The 18,148-nt window shown below is 35.9% G+C and overlaps 4 protein-coding genes and 1 long non-coding RNA gene across 16 annotated transcripts; 1 reads left to right on the top strand and 4 right to left on the bottom strand.

Annotated features, from left to right (window-relative positions):
• Positions 1-1,077: 1,077 nt before the first annotated feature.
• LOC9304660 lies at positions 1,078-2,511 on the bottom strand. 12 transcript variants are annotated; one of them, XR_002330120.1, is made up of 5 exons: positions 2,171-2,511; positions 2,039-2,066; positions 1,639-1,836; positions 1,404-1,556; positions 1,078-1,314 (listed from the first exon to the last, which is right to left on the bottom strand). It is a non-coding gene; the product is annotated as an uncharacterized LOC9304660 (long non-coding RNA). The 12 variants fall into 12 exon arrangements; XR_002330123.1 differs by having other exon boundaries at positions 1,639-1,789; XR_002330124.1 differs by having other exon boundaries at positions 1,639-1,781.
• A 341-nt stretch (positions 2,512-2,852) lies between these two features.
• LOC9304659 (disease resistance protein RML1A) lies at positions 2,853-7,015 on the bottom strand. The gene is given in 7 exon segments (XM_021019231.1): positions 2,853-3,334; positions 3,336-3,430; positions 3,433-4,602; positions 4,695-4,988; positions 5,088-5,297; positions 5,300-6,182; positions 6,287-7,015. Coding segments are annotated over 7 exon segments (3,213 nt in total). The 5' UTR covers positions 6,763-7,015; the 3' UTR covers positions 2,853-3,249.
• Positions 7,016-7,127: 112 nt separating this feature from the next.
• LOC9306703 lies at positions 7,128-8,713 on the bottom strand. The gene is made up of 4 exons (XM_002868540.2): positions 8,508-8,713; positions 7,931-7,991; positions 7,593-7,654; positions 7,128-7,386 (listed from the first exon to the last, which is right to left on the bottom strand). Exons 1-4 carry the CDS (start codon positions 8,589-8,591, stop codon positions 7,288-7,290), a joined length of 306 nt encoding a protein of 101 aa, XP_002868586.1. The 5' UTR covers positions 8,592-8,713; the 3' UTR covers positions 7,128-7,287.
• A 1,960-nt stretch (positions 8,714-10,673) lies between these two features.
• LOC9304658 (probable WRKY transcription factor 24) lies at positions 10,674-12,412 on the top strand. Its single transcript, XM_021019568.1, has 2 exons — positions 10,674-11,083; positions 12,051-12,412. Exons 1-2 carry the CDS (start codon positions 10,731-10,733, stop codon positions 12,235-12,237), a joined length of 540 nt encoding a protein of 179 aa, XP_020875227.1. The 5' UTR covers positions 10,674-10,730; the 3' UTR covers positions 12,238-12,412.
• Positions 12,413-12,769: 357 nt separating this feature from the next.
• On the bottom strand, positions 12,770-17,297 carry LOC9304657 (E4 SUMO-protein ligase PIAL2). The gene is made up of 17 exons (XM_002868539.2): positions 17,259-17,297; positions 16,981-17,167; positions 16,734-16,806; positions 16,577-16,642; positions 16,294-16,359; positions 16,127-16,209; positions 15,882-15,933; positions 15,724-15,795; positions 15,424-15,491; positions 15,289-15,337; positions 15,131-15,215; positions 14,948-15,049; positions 14,746-14,797; positions 14,622-14,673; positions 14,377-14,493; positions 13,618-14,286; positions 12,770-13,544 (listed from the first exon to the last, which is right to left on the bottom strand). The coding sequence occupies exons 2-17, from the start codon at positions 17,145-17,147 to the stop codon at positions 13,035-13,037; spliced, it is 2,283 nt and encodes a 760-aa protein (XP_002868585.1). The 5' UTR covers positions 17,148-17,167; positions 17,259-17,297; the 3' UTR covers positions 12,770-13,034.
• Positions 17,298-18,148: the final 851 nt, after the last annotated feature.

Below are 18,148 nucleotides of genomic sequence, written 5' to 3'. Positions count from 1 at the left end.
TTAAACCTCTTAACAATCCTTATATTAGAGCCAACTCTTAACAATCCTTAACTTTATTTATTATATTTATTTATTTTAATTACTTTTAATTTTAAGGATTTTTTTAAGAAACCCATAAGAAACACCATTGGGGGTGCTCTTACTAGTCATCAAGGACCCATATATCCTACTTTTTGATTGGTATATTGGAATTTGATTTTTTAAAGCTTGTTAATATAATTTTTTTTGAAAATGTGAGATGGTGGAAGCCTTTTGCTCCATTAGTTGACCAAGGGTTGATTAATGCTTCTACACTAAGAGGTCTGGGTTCGAGTCCCAGATATTGCGATTTATTAACAAATTTGCAGATTAATAGAGGTAAGTGTGCAGGAGATTTCCAGCGATGTACAATTATAGCCGTGCGCCAGGATTCTACGCAGAGAAAGAAGTGTCGCCAGGTCGTGGATCATTGAAAGGTATTCATCAAGACCATGAAGAAGGAAGTGTAGTCTGTCGTGGATCTACTAAGGGTCGGCAGAAATTGTCAGTTGTAGAATCGTCTATGTAACAGTTCTCATAATTTGCAATTAATAATAAATCTAGACGACAAAAAAAAAAAATGTGAGATGAGAACTTTTGTATTTTATAAAAAAATTTTCATAGTCTAATGGTAGGTTCTCTAGTAGGGTTCTCTTAGGAAAAAAAAAATTATTAAAAATTTTATTTCATAAAACTTAATAATTATTGTAATTTATAAAAATATTAAACATACATTATTTTCAAACATTTAAAAAAAGATTTGCAAAAACAAAACCGGAATAACGATTAGTTGTACTGTTGATTGTTGCAAAATTTTTGCCATATATGCTCAACCAAATCAAATTTTAATTGTTGATGCATATCACGATCACAAACTCTATATAAGCATCAACTATGGGAGAGCTAAGTTTTTTTCTCCTGTCATAAAGTTTTCCAAACATGCACATGCAAGTGTCGAAAGTTTTTCTCAGGTAACACAATAAACTATGTTTAGAAATCACTAAGTATTTTTGATTCGAAAATGAGATATCGTTTAGGACAAGCAGAGAAACAATGATGAAAAGTGTTTTGTGCAAAAAAATGCACAAAGGTGATAAACACTTTTTTGTTGTTTTTTTTATTTTGTTTAAGATGAGACTCTTGAAACCCAAACATACAAAGAAAGAGGTACCTCAAGTTTCAAAAATTCTTTAAAAGAAACAAAGACAAATCTTCCTACTCATTCTTGAGCATCACTACTTGCGTCCATTGGCTCAGCCTCTGTTGAAACCTCTCTTTTCTCTCCTGCTTTCTTGGCTGCAAAACACCAAATTGAATCTTTTTAGTCAACATGTGGATCTCATTATATAAGGTCAAAGTCTGGAAATTTATTTCTAAGTTCTTACCTTTCTTCTTCTTGATACCCAAGGCTAACCACCCTATGATCTCAGGGTCTTCACTGGTCTTAGTATCAAGCTCCTGAAGTGTATGTGAAGTGATCCTATCCGATCCATTTGGCATCAGCAAAACTGTGAACTTAATCTGGGCAACAAAATCCCCTGAAAAATGACATGAGTCATGATGTCAAGATCCAGATAAAAGAGTTCTATAGATTAAAAAAAAAACCTTCATCCTCCTTACCAGGCTTCTCGTAAAGAACAGGATATGGTTGCTAATGACTGCAAAAAAAACCTTCATCCTCCTTCATTCTTCTAAGCGAAACTAGATGAAACAGTTGACTTATAAGTTAGAGTGGCTAGCTTGAGGGTGCAGAAACAGATATCCTAAACAGCTTCGTTGTCCAAAACCATATAAGTTCATTGACAGAAAGAAAGATCACTACAAATTCCATAGAATATAAAAAATCAAAATGCCAGACAAAAAGACAATCCCATTCACGTATTGAATAATCTAAGAACCAATTACATTCTTACCAAAACAAGATTAGCTCTTATTAAGGAAACTGATATTGAAGAACTCAAAATCACCAAACCATCTTTCATAAATCTAAATTGATCAAAGATAGTTTGAAATTGATTACCTCGAAGGATATTTGCAAGTTCCCTGACCTGAAAACACACACAATGGTGGAAGATTACTTCAAAAAGATGCACAAATGTATCAAATCTGAATCTAAAACAAGAGATCATCATTATAATCCTGATTCCACTACCCTAACAGATATAAGATTTCGATTTTAGAAGAAAGATTTTACTGGGATTGAGTGAAGTAAGAGCAGCGTTATTGTTGAAATTGCAAGCCTCGTCCTCTTCGCCGTTCTTCACAGAATAATTGTTGAAAACAAACGACGCCATTTTCTAAACATCCGTCGGGTCGTTACAAGGTTCACCTTGCTGAATCGGACCACAATCAGCGCCGCCTTGTCCACAAGCCCACTCAATCGCCGTCTGTAGCGACGAATCAACCGCGTTGTTCTTCGCCACACACCATAACCGCGTCGCGTCGATCGGCTTCGCGAGAGAGAGAGAAACAATCGGGTTTGTTTTTTTTACACAAGACTTTTTTTTTTTTGTTTTGTTAAAAATAATGCTCCAATCAGAGATCGCCACGTGTACGGTTCTCTCAATTGCCCAAATCTCTCTGAAGAGAGACGATTCTCTCATTTTAGATATGTTTTTATTTATATTTTTGCCAAATGAACAAGAGAACCGATCACAAATATTTCAGAGAATCTCCCTTTTGAGATGCTCTTAGTGTGTTACCATATCCATAATACTAAGACCCATGACTTGAAAATTGATCAAATTCCATCAACTTATGGACTAGCTTGGAAATGATCCACTCTATACGCTACTGCATGAAACAATACCCAAGCTTAAGAATGAGGGGGAACATTTCAAAAAGAATAACCTCGATATTTCTAAGGCTAATGTCCAGAATTAGTAATCCATCAAGCCTTTACAGATGAAAAGCATAAATATTTTCACATATATATATATATATATATATATATATATATAAGTAACAGACTAGTAATATCTAGGATCATATATTCCTATCTCTCTAAAAATTTAACAATATAATGGAAGTTATATCTTCTTCCCCTGACCGAATCCTACAACCTAAGTTGTAGGTTTTGTATTCTTCTTCTACCCAAACTAAATCCAACAACCTATGATGTTTTCATCTTTACTATGAGGCTCATAATCTCCATCTCCATCTGATATTTTACGAGATAGTACCTTATGAAGATGGTGAAGGAGCTAAGAAAGTACCAAAACTGGTTTGGTCTCATGAGACTCCACGAGAATTCTGCTCTTTCGTATTCATCTTCTTCTCTTTCAGACCAAGCTTCCTAACCCAAATCCTAAAACCTATGTTTACTGGTTTTGATATTTTCAACTTGAGAGAACTTGAAACCTTCTGCTTCATAGTCTCCATCACCATCTCCACCTTCGCTGCTGCTGCTAGCCTGCTACTCTCAGTTTCATAGTTGTCCACTTGGCTTCTGCTAATTTCAGTTTCAAAGTTGTCCAATTCGCTGCTGCTGCTACCCTCAGCTTCCTCTGTCATGATTTGTACACCACACTCAATAATCTTGTCTATGGAGCTGAACTCCAATATAATCTCACTCATAGTCACATCCACTTTATGCCATCTGTATCGTTGGCCAAACAAGTCATCAAATATAAACAGATGTTCTGACCGAGGAGCCATATCTGAAAGCCGTACTGAATTGCAGTTGTAATCTGTAACACCACCTTTGCTTCTTAGACTACAACTTATATAAAGATATCCTTGGTAGCCCATAGTTGGTGAAATCAGAAAGCAAGCCTTAAACCTTGAGGAAGCAGAGAGAGTACCCGTAGCCAGAGGGATAGTTATGGATTTCCCTGTAGCTTTCTGAGTGAACTCTGCAGGGATTTTTTTGCCTGGTAAGCATATGTAATCGTGAATTGATTGTTGTGTGATTCCTCTTCTTGCTTCTTCATCCAGTTTCAAACAGTTGTAGAATGTGAGTATCTTGGTTGGGTTATGGAAATAGAAACATACTCTCTCGAGTGATACACATTCGTTTGCATTTAGGGACTTGAGCGACGGGGGAAGAGCCGGAATTGTCACGAGCTTTTGGCAGTTTTCGACGATAAGTTCTTTTAGATGCGGGAGACTTATGACGCAATCTGGAATCCTCTTTATATTGCTGTTGCTAAGATCTAGCCAAGTTATACTATGTGGGGCATGTGTTAATCTATTGAGGCTTCTGCTGCCAATCTCAAGGCAGTCAAGACGAGACCAACATCCAGCAACTGATGGAGGGACATCTTCTATCTTTGTATTTCCGACACCAAGAGTCTTAATGTTACTGGAGATATCTGGAAAACTACTCAATTGCGAGCAATAATTCATGTCGACTTCCTCAAGAGATGCTAAGTTAATGTTGGTGGGAATAACTCTTAGCTTTTCGCAAACCCTCATCTTCAACTTACTCAGTTTGTGTAAATTCGAAATAGAGAAGGGAAGCTCTGTCAAACTTGTGCACCTCACAAGTGTCAATGTCTCGAGATTAGTAGCATTTGAAAGATTTGGGATTTCTTTCAATCTAGAGGAAAAGCTAAGATCTATGCTCTTGAGGTTAGGAAGGGGCTGCATGTTAAACACAACAAATGAGAAAATATTTCTTACATTTAGATTGAATCATTTGAAGCACTAGAAAGAATAATCAAATAAATACCAACCTTGATTCCTCCCTCGAGATTGCTGTGTGGCATATGGAGTTCCACGAGACGTTCCGGCTGGAATCTCAGAGGAAGACGACTTTTTCTTGGGTAATGTTCCCAATGTAGTAACTTAAGATTCTCGGGTAGATACTTCATAGATTTTGGTATTTGCAAAGTACCTTCACCACCAAACAAACTACTATAGATTCTTAGGAACTGGAGATTACACATTCCTTCAAAAGCACCCTTACTTACAGAAACTTTTCCGATCTTGGATGTATCAAATGATATACCTATGACTGATCCAGTACCCTACCAATATTGCCAAAGAAGACTGATGAGATTATTTTATCACTAAAAATCAATACGCAATATCTATGAAAATATATATATGTAAGAACTTAAACTTACTGTTTTGTTTGTCAGTACATCACGAATCTCGGCGGCCTCAATTAAAAATTGACGCTCAAGAACTATCTGTCTACCCAGTTTTTGTAGTAGATAGTGGTGCATCACTATACGCCCATCGGTAGATATATGCACGAGAGATTTATCGGCTAGGAGCTTTAACCCATTTCCAACATCCAAGTTACTGTCAGAAAGCATAGATATCACATGACCAAAACGACTTCATTGTTGAAGAAGCATGCAATGTGAAGGAATAGAGATTGATCTTTCTCTGACAATCTGTCATATCCCACTTTTAAAATGGTCTCGATTTTTCCATCAAGACTAGCTTTGATCCTAGATAATTGAAGTTCCCACTCGTATTTGGTCTCACCATGCAGAGATGAACCCACAACACAAAGGGCTAATGGAAGTTTACCGCAAAACGCAGCTACTTTATTGGCGAGCTCTTCAAAACCATATGGTACAGAGCTTTGTTTGAATGCAGATCGACATAAGATCTCAAGAGCTTCTTTCTCGGATGGATAATCCACATGGTAGATATCCTGAATCCCATGTGCCTTCAAAATCTTATTATCTTCTGTGGTAACGATGATCCGACTTCCAGAACCAAACCAAGAAAGTTCTTTAGCCAAGGCCTCTAATTGCTCTAGATCATCTACATCATCAAGAATGATAAGCACTCTTTGATCTTGTAGCCATTCTTTTATTGCACCTAAATCATATGTCTTCATATCCTCCTGGTTCAAAATCTTAGACAGAAGTTGGGTTTGCAGAGACAATTTGGAATAATAATCATCAACATCCATTACGCTCTTAAAACTTCCCTTGAGGTTGTCCATAAAACAATTAAGCTGAAAACTACTAGAGAGTCTGTTGAATAAAGCTCTAGCAATGGTAGTCTTACCAATCCCTGCAAGACCCCAAATACCAATCATCTTTGGCTTTGCATCATCACAACCGAGCCATAACAAAGAGTGCAGTTTTGTCAAGTGAGCTTCAAGTCCCACCATCCCGTCAAAATCCCTCAACGGTGTAAGATTGAGTTTGTTTGAAACATCTGTAGCAATCTTTTGGATCATCTCTGTTTCATTAGGCCTAGCGAAAGCAAAACAAAATCGCTTTGGTTGGTCTAAATTACAAAAAAAAAAAAATGAATTATTGCTTGAGGTAGATAAAACCATAAATTCATTGAGACATACCAATGAAGAGAATGTTCCCCAGCAATGGTTGCAACATGTGCCAAAGCATTGCTCCATCTCAGCTTCACCTCCTCCGGTTTCCCTTGACAAGTTATCTCAAAAGCGCTCCCGAAGTCTCCCCTCTGTTTCCGTACATCGGACGGATCAACTTGGTAAAAAATGGTCAACACAATCTGCCCATCATCTTCTTTGCACTTCAAGATTTCAAGCAGTTCATCTAAACACCAGCTGGAAGAAGCGTACCTCTTCGAGAGCACCACAATCGAGACTCTAGATTCTCTAATCGCTCGTACGAGCTCAGGTCCGATCGTATGGCCTCTCTCGATCTTCTGATCATTGAACGTCATGATACCTTTGCTTGCAAAATGATAGTGCAAATGACTGAGAAACCCTCTACGGACATCTTCACCGTGGAAGCTCGGAAAGACATGGTATCTCCTTATGTGAAACGAAGAAGAAGAAGAAGAAGAAGCCATAAGAGCTCACAATGCTTGAACTTGAATGTATTGAAGCAAGAGAAATTTCAAGATATTGGAATGTAATTTGTACTGAAATATACCAATTAGAGGAGAAAATTCAAAGGACCAATGGCTTTTTTTCGTACAGATTGTCATTTTCCCGTGAAATGAGGTCAGAATTGAAGTAGCAGAGTCAAGTTGGAAGAAGACGACGAATTAGGAAGTTTCTATTTAGGGGGTTCTGTTCTCAACCACATTTTAATTCTTTGTTAATTTGGTTTGAAAAGTATTCCGGGTCTTTAATTTGTCTTAAATTGAACAATAATATCGAATTGACCTGTTTAAGACTGATATTGGGCCCGTAACTTTCTCAACACATGCGGTTTAGCCTTGCATATGATACTCTTCGATTTGAAATATGTACATACACAATTTCTCTACATGAACTGCTCTTATCTTTCTTTCTTTCTTTCTCTACATTGAAAATGCTAATAAGAACTCATACACAATGACCATTATCATAGGCTCACCAGGGTAAGTTTTTTATAAGCCCTGAGTAGAAGATGAAGAAGACGCGGCGCGGAAATGCTTGTTCACGTGCTCGGCTGCCAGATGATCTGTAGCCGGTCTCTTTGGTCTTAACTGCAAATGAAAAATTTGACAAAAAAAAACATAAAGATTTTGGATAATTCACAACCAAAAATCAACAGATTTGTTATCTGAAGAAGTTCAAGATTTGTTCTATATCGTTTTCTTTTGTCTATTTTCCTACGAACTATATATACGAGGGAAACAACGGTGATTTGAATCAAAGAATCACAAACTATGAGGAATGAGAGTTGTTTTACCTTTTCTTCAGCTCGTTGATAGAAGCTGCGTATAAGTATGTTTTTCACTTCTGTAGTTATCACTACAACCAAAACAAACAAAAACATAGACGTGACCCGTGAAAATTGGAGACTGTTGAATCCGATTAACAACAATTTGCCTAGAGATTCTAAGAAGTGATCCATGGTAAAGACAGTAACTAGATTGCTCAATCAAAGCAAGTTCAAGATCAGTCTCTAGCCAAGATCACAACTTTAAAAGGCCAATTTTAGACTACAAAATGTAACAAAGTTCTAAAATCTCTAGCCGAAGAACACGCAAGATTTAAAATAAATAAAAAACTGCAATTTTGTTTCACCTTGATCTGGTGGTGGAAGTGTACGATTGTGAGTAGGACGATAGGTGGTAGGAACCATCCTCTGCAAGAAAACATGAACAAAACTCAAATCTTCGATAACTGATCAAAAATATAATCTTTAACTGAGACAAGCTAATTGGAATTTGCAAGAAAAATGAAAACTTGCATACTCCTTAGTCACTTAGCAGCTAAATTAAGGCCAATGGGAACCAATTGGGAACAGAATTATGATTCTAAGATCAATAAATCTGTCAAAAATGGCTACTTTTTGTCTAGGTTTCTCACAAGATCCAACAGCAAAATCGATGAAAACATGGAACTTTTGGATCAGATCAAGTAAACAAGCAAACCTAGATACACATTCGAATTACTTTCTCATTGAACAATTTGAATTATCAAAATTGGATCAACATTTTTTTCAATACGACCAAAGTAAACCGAACTCAGATCTGTATAAAAAGAGTTCTCATACGAATTCAGACAAAACAGAATCAGAAGACATCTGAAATTTTCATCCGAGAGTTGAAGAATTGGAAGAAAGAAAAAATCGAAGATGAGAATTGGGGAAGAAACTAACAGAGGGATTAGAAGGATCGGAGGGACGATGTTGACTGAAATTGTGAGGATCGAAGGAAGGTAAATCCCCCAGAATCGACGCCATTGGAATCGTCCGTGATCTTTCTTCTCCTCAGAGTTCGCGAGAGAGGAGATAAAGAGAGAAACAAAAGGGTTTATGGGCCATTGGGCCTAACTCTAGAACCAGCTTTAACTTATATTAAGGGTTTCTCAACCTAAATATTGAAAAAAAAATGTGGTGCATAAGAATAGGTTTAGAGTGGAAGCTTTTTTGGCTCATTGGTTGACTAAGGGTTAATTAATGCATTCTACACCATGGAGTTCGAGTCCCATATACTGCGATTTATTAACAAATTTGCAGATTAATAGAGGCAAGTGTGCAGGAGATCTCCAGCGATGTACAATTATAGCCGTTCGCCAGGATTCTACGCAGAGAGGGAAGTGTCGTCAGGTCGTGATCATTGAAGGTGTCCATCAAGAGCATGAAGAAGGAAATGTCGTATGTGTGAATCTAATAAGGGTCGGAAGGAATTGTCCGTTGTAGAATCGTCTATGTAACAGTTCTCATAATTTGCAATAAATAATAAATCCAAACGACAAAAAAAAAAATAGGTTTAGAAAATTAAGTGGCTAGTTATAACAACAAATTTTACCTATTGAATCAATAAATTTTATAATTAAGCTTATTTGGTTGGAATGGTTTTAAGATAAATGATTTATTAAAAAGTGATTTTCGAATTTGTTTGAGTGAAGACAAAACAAGAAAATGATCTCGTAAAACTTTATATGGCCAATCAAAAAGTATTTCGAGATTCCTAGAAATGCTTAAGCTCGACCAAATTTCCCAATTAATAACCTTCCATCTTCCTTTGATGCCACCAAAACTGAAAACATTTATCTTTCAATTTTATAATTTTTTTTTCCTAATAAAAAGATGAGGAAGGAAAAAAAAACACATGCATTCATCTTCGCATATAAAGTAAGTCTTACAGTGAGGTTTATGTTAATTTACATATGTAGCATTCATTATAGGTCAAGGGAAACTTCCACGTGTTTACATATAGAGTAAAAGAAGCTTAACTTATTTTGGGAGTCAAATAAGATTCTTAACCACTACAACCATAATAACATGATTAAGTTGAATTAGTCGTCGTTTATTCGTATTTAGAGTGCCACTTTAATTGTATGAGAGATAAGTAAAAAAAAACTAATTAAAAGGCTATAGTTTATGATATCGGGTATCATTTAGATGGTTTAGTTTTATCTATTCATTTAAAGATTAACCAAAATATTAGATAAAGTTAAATTTAAAAAATTGTATTTGTCATGGATTACTTTCGACTTAACCATAGTGATCATTTACATTTACATGTTAAGATGTGTTGCTTTATTCATGTATATTTACGTTTTGAGACAGACAGAAATTGATGATTTTTTAGATGAGATCAGTAGCATCAAATGGATATCCGATTCTTGTTTGGTTTAATCCGAAACGAACGAGAGCCAATGTAATTATTTATCTTCATCTTCTATAGGACAAATCATTCTACTTACCAAGTTACATTGATTATTTGACTCTAAATTCGACCTGAACATCCCATTTATGGTGTATGTATGCAATGTCAACTACACCTTTAAGTACTAGCATTTCAATTAAATTGATAGGATTCAATGGTTTACTAGTATATAGTGAGAGTATATATGATCTTACAGTATAATTTACTCATGTGTACGAAAGAAAAAAACAAAAACAAAAGTCACTTGAAATTAGTTTTTTTTTTTACATAGTTTAATCAAGTACAATTTGACGATCTTTCAAACTTTTAATTAACATATATATCCATATGAGTTAGGACTTAAAACACTAATTAATTCTAATTACTTAAAGATATTTTAGGTACGTATATCGAGTAGTATTGTCATTGAAAATTTACTTCATCATGACGACACATATATGTTATACCAAGCCAATACAATCTCTCATATAAAAAAGAAGAAGAAGAAAAAAAGAGATAGGAAAAATGAGGGAGATAATAATAAAAGTTTAATGACACAAGGAAACTAAATGGAAGTAAAAAGCAGTTGAACAGAAAATTAGGTGAACTTAGTTGGCCTCAATGCCCTTTTACCCTTACTTCTTCTTCTTCTCCTCTTATTCTTCACAATCTATCATTACACATCTATAAATATAGTGAAAGATAGAGAGATAAAGAGACTTATAACAATGGAAAGAGAAGACATAAATCATATGTTAAGCCTAGATGTCGAAAACAACAACACCTTCTCTGCCTTTGTAGACAAAACCCTAATGATGATGCCTCCGTTAACATTTTCCGGCGAAGTAGAGCCTTCCTCTTCTTCTTCTTGGTATCCAGAAAGCTTTCATGTGCATGTGCCGCCACCGGCACCTGAGAATGATCAAATAGGAGAGAAAGGGAAGAAGAAAGAGAAAGAGAAGAGATCGAGGAAAGTTCCAAGGATTGCGTTTCAAACGAGGAGTGATGATGATGTTCTTGATGATGGTTATCGTTGGCGAAAATATGGCCAGAAATCTGTCAAGCACAATGCTCATCCCAGGTACTTTTACCCACCATATGCTTGTATAGTTGTATTACTTAGTGTGTATATACGTGAATCTATGACATCATATTAAAATTGATTTCCAAATATGGATCGACCAAAAACTTTCATGGCTACAAAACATTTGTTAGCTTAACAACCAGCACGTACGATCTAGTCTTGTGTTTCACACTAAAGAATATATACATAGTCTATAAAAAATGTATCTTTTAGTTGCAAAATTGCCATAATTTTTTGGTTTAGATAGGAATAGTTGTAACGAAATCAACCTCTCTTTCTAATTAAGCCTAAGATCTGTCGTATTATTGGAAAATTTATGATGTGATAATTTTCGAAAACAAAGCATGAACTATGATTTTAAAAAATGATAATCCTATATTATCTTTTTTTTTATATATATATGTATAATTTGATTATCCTAGATATAGTTAATATGCAATTATATAATTTTACAAAAATGTATAAACCTGATATAGGGATTCTCTTAATGTGCTACCAAATCCGAGTATGAATTGTTTGGAAAGGGATGATTGACTCTATGTGAATCCATCAATATTCTTGTCAAGAAAATGATCTTAATTAGTTCAAGAAAAACTATGTATCAGTATAAAAAATATAGTTTCTTATGGGCTTACGTCTCATATATATGAAGGCTTCATCGAAATGAAAAAAGTGATTTGTGGAGGAACCAAAGTCTAGATCATGTAAATCCGAAACCTCTTCATTTTATAAGTTATTTACTCTTTTAGCATAAAATAATATATAGTTTCATAAAAAAAAAAATAATAAATAAATAAAAATATAGTTTCATGACATTTCGTAAGAGTTATTCATGAAGATGAAAATCAGTCTTATACATAGACACCCAAAACTTCCGACTTATTTTTCATATGAATTAAGATTTTAAAAAAGAAGAAAAAAGAATAGATCAAACTATTAATTAATCTTGTTTCACAAAATGCAGGAGCTATTACAGATGTACGTACCACACATGCAACGTGAAGAAACAAGTGCAGAGATTGGCAAAAGATCCAAACGTCGTCGTAACGACCTACGAAGGCATTCATAACCATCCTTGTGAGAAGCTCATGGAGACTCTTAATCCTCTCCTCAGGCAACTTCAGTTCCTCTCCAGTTTCTCTAATCTCTGACGACTAATTATGTTAATTAATGCATGCACGGTGTAATTACTTAAAGCTGATTAAGGTGTTAATCACTCCACTTACCCACATCTCCCAAGAGACAAGACACAAGTGTATAGAATAGATTTGAAACGAATGTAACAGTTACGACATTTTACAAATGTTTATTTATGCCTTGAATTTTCATATTTTATCCGTCTTTTTTTTTGGGAATGTGTGTTGAATTTAAGCTTTGATTAGGCATATTGATTATTAACGTCAAAATCTGAGTCTTAATAATGTGACAAAAATTAATGCGCGATTCTAAAACAATTCACATTTTATGTTTCGATCGTTTTCTAAAATTACTACTTAAATCTTGAATGGTTTCTAATAAATTACGAAGGGTTTTAAATGATTTAACAAACCTTCAAAACGTATAGGAACCTTCCTAAACCCAAATTTTATAGTACTGTTAGAAATTTTTCTAAGCTATAGTATTTTTAATTTTGTGGTACTTTTTAAAAGAAAATTATATATCTATTCCAAAACAAAAGGGTTATAGAAGAAATGGAACCTTCTCAACCAATTTGATCGAACCCATACCAACAATTCTTTATAACTCATGAGTCCAATAAAACCATAAACCAAACTGTTGGTTTAGATCGGTTTGCGCCAATGATTATGAAATTTTGATCGTCACTACAAGTTAACAGCAAGCTAAATACAAAGTAAACTCTGTTCATGCCCGTGGGAAATTACTAAGTTTATTAAGTTAAGTGTTGTGTCCTACCTCCTAAGTACCAACTTCTCCTTGTTCTAGCCTCTCAAGTTCTCCATGAAGATGTCGGTCCAGTAGGCCTTACAGAGCCAGGAGGTGCGGGCACCGGATTGTTTTGGTTTCCTAAAACTGTCTCGGTTCTATAGGCAGCCGTTGAAAAAGGTGACTGAGCTTGAGACGTTTGAACCGATGGTGTCTGAACCGGCTGTGAACTGTTAAGCCTTGTGGAAGTTTGAGACTGTTGGGTAGGTCGGATTATCATGTGGTCAAGAGCAGTGGAATGAGAACCGGACCCAAGACTGCCTCGCATCCTTGGGCGCCAGTTGGATGTATCAGGAACGGTCAAGTCTACATCCATTAGGTCACTGGTTCGAGAAACAGATTGAACAGTGGGACCAGTTGGGTGCTGCCTTTGAGTGCTTGCATGGCTACTGGTTAGACCTCTGATGCCATAACTATTAGGCTGGCTGAGTACTCTAGGGACATGCTGAGACTGAACATAAGACGATACATTCACTGCCGACTGGCTCGTTACTGGAACTGGGACCCTCCGGCTCTGCAAGGAACACATATCGTCAACATACGAATACTCAAGAAAAGAATCCAGTATCTCAAACGAAATCACAAACCTTATATGGAGTTGTCATTGATGGCGCTTGAGATGAATAAGTCTGGTTCCATCTCGGACTAGAGGTTCTACCAAGATATGTTCCGGTGGGCGTAACAGGTGAAGCATGAACCTGAGAGAATTGTGGAGAGGGATTCGGTATGGTGAAGACAGTGGAAGTAGTTGCTGGTCTATCTCTTGGAGATGGTGTCTGCGAGAATGGCACAGGTACCTGCATTGGATCTATGGACATTGGTATTTGGGATAAGTTGGAGTATTGTTGACCAGTTCCAGTATTCAAAGCTTGATGCGGTTGTGGCTCAGTGTTTCCCAAAGCAGATAATATCACTGGGTCAAATGCGATCACATCAGAGATATCGAATATCGAACAGTAATCATCGTTTGAAGCATCTTTATTTGTGTTGTTATTATTAGATTGACCCTGAGCATCAGACATACAGGGCTTCCGGTCCTCAATCTTGTTGTTACCAAAAACTTCCATTTCAGCATCATCATCCCCCGTAAGATCCAAAACAACTGGACCAGAGTTTAACAAGCTCATTGGGTCTTCTAGATCATGAATGATCTCACGCACAGGTTCCGGGGTCTCGCCAGTTTTCTTTGTAACCTTCCATGTACCATCAGCATCGATGATTACAGCAGCAGCATTATATTCCACATCTTTTAATATCTAAGGATATGATATGAGACAAGTTATCAGTATTAAGTTGCAACTTAAAAATGTAGCAGTAATCAAACTACGACATAGATAGCTACTTGCCTTGGCCATGTTTTGATCTAAACGAATGTCGGGGTAGCAAACAGGTTGATTGCAATGCGGGCAGCGCCAGGATGGGTTTCTCATATTTATGTGGACATAATTTGAGAAATCAAAACACTGCAGCAGAAAGTACCACATCACTAACAAATATTAAGAGAAAAATAAGGTAACACCCACATTAAAACACTGTATGCTAATCTAAAAGGATGGAAAAACAGTTATCGCTTGATATTTGGTTGCATCACCTGAAGATGTTTACATAACTGGCCCTTGACTGGAAGCTTGATCCGCTTGCGACTGTTTATTGGAGACTATATCACTGACGCAAAAAAACCATAACATAGCACAGTTAAAAAGTAAAAGTGGTACCTTATAGGACAATTGAGAGATACTCGTGATGGCCCCTCAATGATGTCTGAATCTATAGACAGGTAAAAAAAAGTACAGAGCGATTAGATTGGAAAAAAATCTTACAGTTATGTGGTTGCAAGTCATTGAAGGATTCAAAGTGGAATATTACAGAGCAATAAAGAAAAATGCTCATCTCTCCTATATTATGCTCTTGAATTACCTGGACTTGATTCAATGACTCCGGACTGAAGGTAATCTTTAAGAACTGGTTTTTCAGGCGGCACTACCAGTCCCGTAAAAGCAATTATGATGATGTAATTTCCTTTGAACAATCAAGCAACTTAATAAGATATTAATTAAAAAAACATGGACAACAGAAAAATATATATAATTGAATAGATACCTTTAAAATTCCCCATCACTTGGAGAAGATTAGTTCCGTATTTCAGCTGTGCAGTAACATTTGTAGGGAGTTGAGGCCCTGTATCCTGGAAAAAAAAAAATTGACATAAACATGCACATAACCAGTTCAGAGAAACGAATCTAATTAACTGCACAAACCATTGCAATATTAACTCTCTTCTCAACCCCCTTTCCATTTAGCAGGAAGCTGCAATTTTCATACGAAAGCCAGGAAAGTTACATTGGATCACATTTCGGGTCAGTGAGGAAAAATAGCAAAAAAAAATCTCATACCTGACTTCTGGAGGATTTGAAATACAGGCAGACGTGTCTATGTAGTCTGTCTGGGCAACAAATAACCGCTGAAGAGCAAACAAGAATCTGGTGTAAGAAATCATATGCTAACCAAAAGGCGCAGAGAATGGGCACATCAACAAGATGAAACAGATTCGAAGTACATATGAAGGACTGTTGGATAGAATGCAAGCAATGGTTAAATTCACATGGCCACCTAATTGCACAGATAAAGATAGAATCTATTATAGAGAGACCCAGAATGAGATATCGAATGACTAATAGATGAGCCATACATACAATTTTCTCTTGGAGTGAGTGTGGCATAGTCTTTGAGATATGAAAATCATGCGCCAGCATTGTATAGCCAGCCTGTCATGTAATGAAAGCCAAAAAAAAGAGCACACTTAGAGGATAACATATCAGAAACAGATGTTTAGAACAGAAGAAAGGCTCACCTTCACTTCAAAAGAAACAAGGACATGCCCAAGCTTTACAAATGGATAGAACCTGGGATCAGAAAGAAATAAATTTCAACCAACTGTTAGATTTGTATCCACTGAATACCATTCTATCCAAGAAGTTTTTGGTACTGCTTAACTAGCTTGTGATAAAATTTTGGAAATATTCACGCTCCTAATAAACTGCTAGAGTAAATCAATCTGTCAATCAACAAAGCCACACAGTGAAAAGCAAAACCTACCTCTCCATGATCTGCGAAAATGTACTGCCAGGACAATTGATACCAGGGCTAGTGCTTCCAGAACTCCCAAAACAAGTCCTTATCTGAATAAGAAAGAAAACATTAGTATCCTCAAAATCCAAATAACCTGCTATCTGATTTATGCCATGATTCGTAAGAAAACAGACCTCATCAGCCAGAGCGATAAGTTCTTGACTCTCTCTATCCGAAAACCATCCCAAATGACAAGCATGCTGTGACATCAACAAAAATCAAGCATTATATGTCAAAACCAAATGAGTTACCATATAGATGGTGTTAAATTGAAAACCTTTTAACCTCAAACATTCCAACCCACATGAAATCTAAACAAAAGGCTTCTCTTTTCTAAACAAAAATGTACTTATTCACAGAACAGCAGCATTCTACAGATTACTAATCCAAACACTACACAGAAGCAGTCTCTGTTACCTTAATAGAGATCATCAGCACCATAACCGCCGTCTTAGTGTACACATCAGTTCCATGTCGACACACCTACATCACATAACACACACACTATCATCAGTACACTAACAATGGCCTCCATTAATTCAGTCAAAAATCCATATCTTAATCAAGAAATAACCTGTTTGAGCAACCAGGGAAACTCTTCAACCTTCTTAGGAATATCATTATTCGCTATAGCAAAATCAATGCCTCTGAACAGAGCAATAAGCAATTCATCAAAAAAAAAAATTAAAAATTGACATAAGAAAATCAAAACCCAGAGAATAAGAAACCAAAGGGTATACTCAAATTTAGACAAGCTTGGATTGTTGTGCAACGCATGTTAATATCTATATGCAACGCGATTAGTGAAGAGAGAAATTTACTTAGCGAAAGAGATGCAACAGATCTGAAACTCCTTAGCATCACCCTTAGCTCCGGTTTGAATGTGGTAACGTAAACGTTGAGTGACCGACGCTAATCGGAAGGAATTGACCAGTGACGCTGCCGTCTTCTCCCGTAAGCCAGTTCCAGCCACCGCAGCCGTAGACATTGAGCTTTGGAACTAGCTACCTTGGAATCACAAAAAGTTTGGATTTTGAAATATAAAATCAAAACAAGAAACACGATTTGAACAAGACGAAGAAGAAGAAGAATAAATTACTCTGCTCAATCGAAAATAACCCTAAAATTCTTCTCTGTGACCTTTTTTTTTTTTTTTGCTGTTTCCAATATTGTAACGGATTTTAACGTTTTATATTTAATGGACTTTAATTTTGTCTCTGCATTTTAATTTGTTATTTTTATGAAATTCATGTCATTAATTTGGTATTCGGATCCGTTTTTATTTTTACGTTTTATGAGTCAAAGTCTGATTTTTTGCCCTAGTACTTTACAGGTTTTTGAATTATCCCCTAAAGTTTTAACAAATATAAATTTGTTAATATGTCTAGTTTGATTATTATAAAGGTTACAAAAGAGTGATAAAACTGCAGAACATGTGTATTACAAAAGAATATGATTAAATTTAATCATTCATGGCCTTGATTCTTGAGCTTGAAGACCCAATTTGATTCATAAACTCTGGTTCTTTTGTTGTTTTGGATCTTACTCGATAGTCAATAACTCAATATGACAATATGATGATGATGATGCTCTAAAGATTCTTCTTCGATGATTACCGTTAGGTATTTGATATAACCATATATATGAGACAAGGTATCAATATAAATGCTGCAACCACATAAATGTAGGCATTTATGTTGTTTTTGTTTGTCTGCATTAGTTTTATTGGTATTTGCCTTGCCTTCTTGAGATGGACACTTCGTAATTCGTATAGTCCCACAACACTTGTCCTATTGAGGATGAGGTCGTCATTTGGTAACAATTTTTTCCCGTACCATTATAAGTAACAAGTAAGAAAAGTAGCTGCACCTGAAATAAGTTGTTCATTCTAAAACACATAAACCACAAATAACACTATTTAGATATAATTTTCTACCTCGTCAAATTAGAACATCAAGCTAATCGAAGATTAACTATCAAATAAACACT

Source organism: Arabidopsis lyrata (genome assembly GCF_000004255.2).
Source record: "Arabidopsis lyrata subsp. lyrata unplaced genomic scaffold ARALYscaffold_7, whole genome shotgun sequence".
NCBI lineage: Eukaryota > Viridiplantae > Streptophyta > Magnoliopsida > Brassicales > Brassicaceae > Arabidopsis > Arabidopsis lyrata.
The sequence above is the reverse complement of the archived record's forward strand: the minus strand, read 5'-3'. Positions and strand labels throughout refer to the sequence as shown.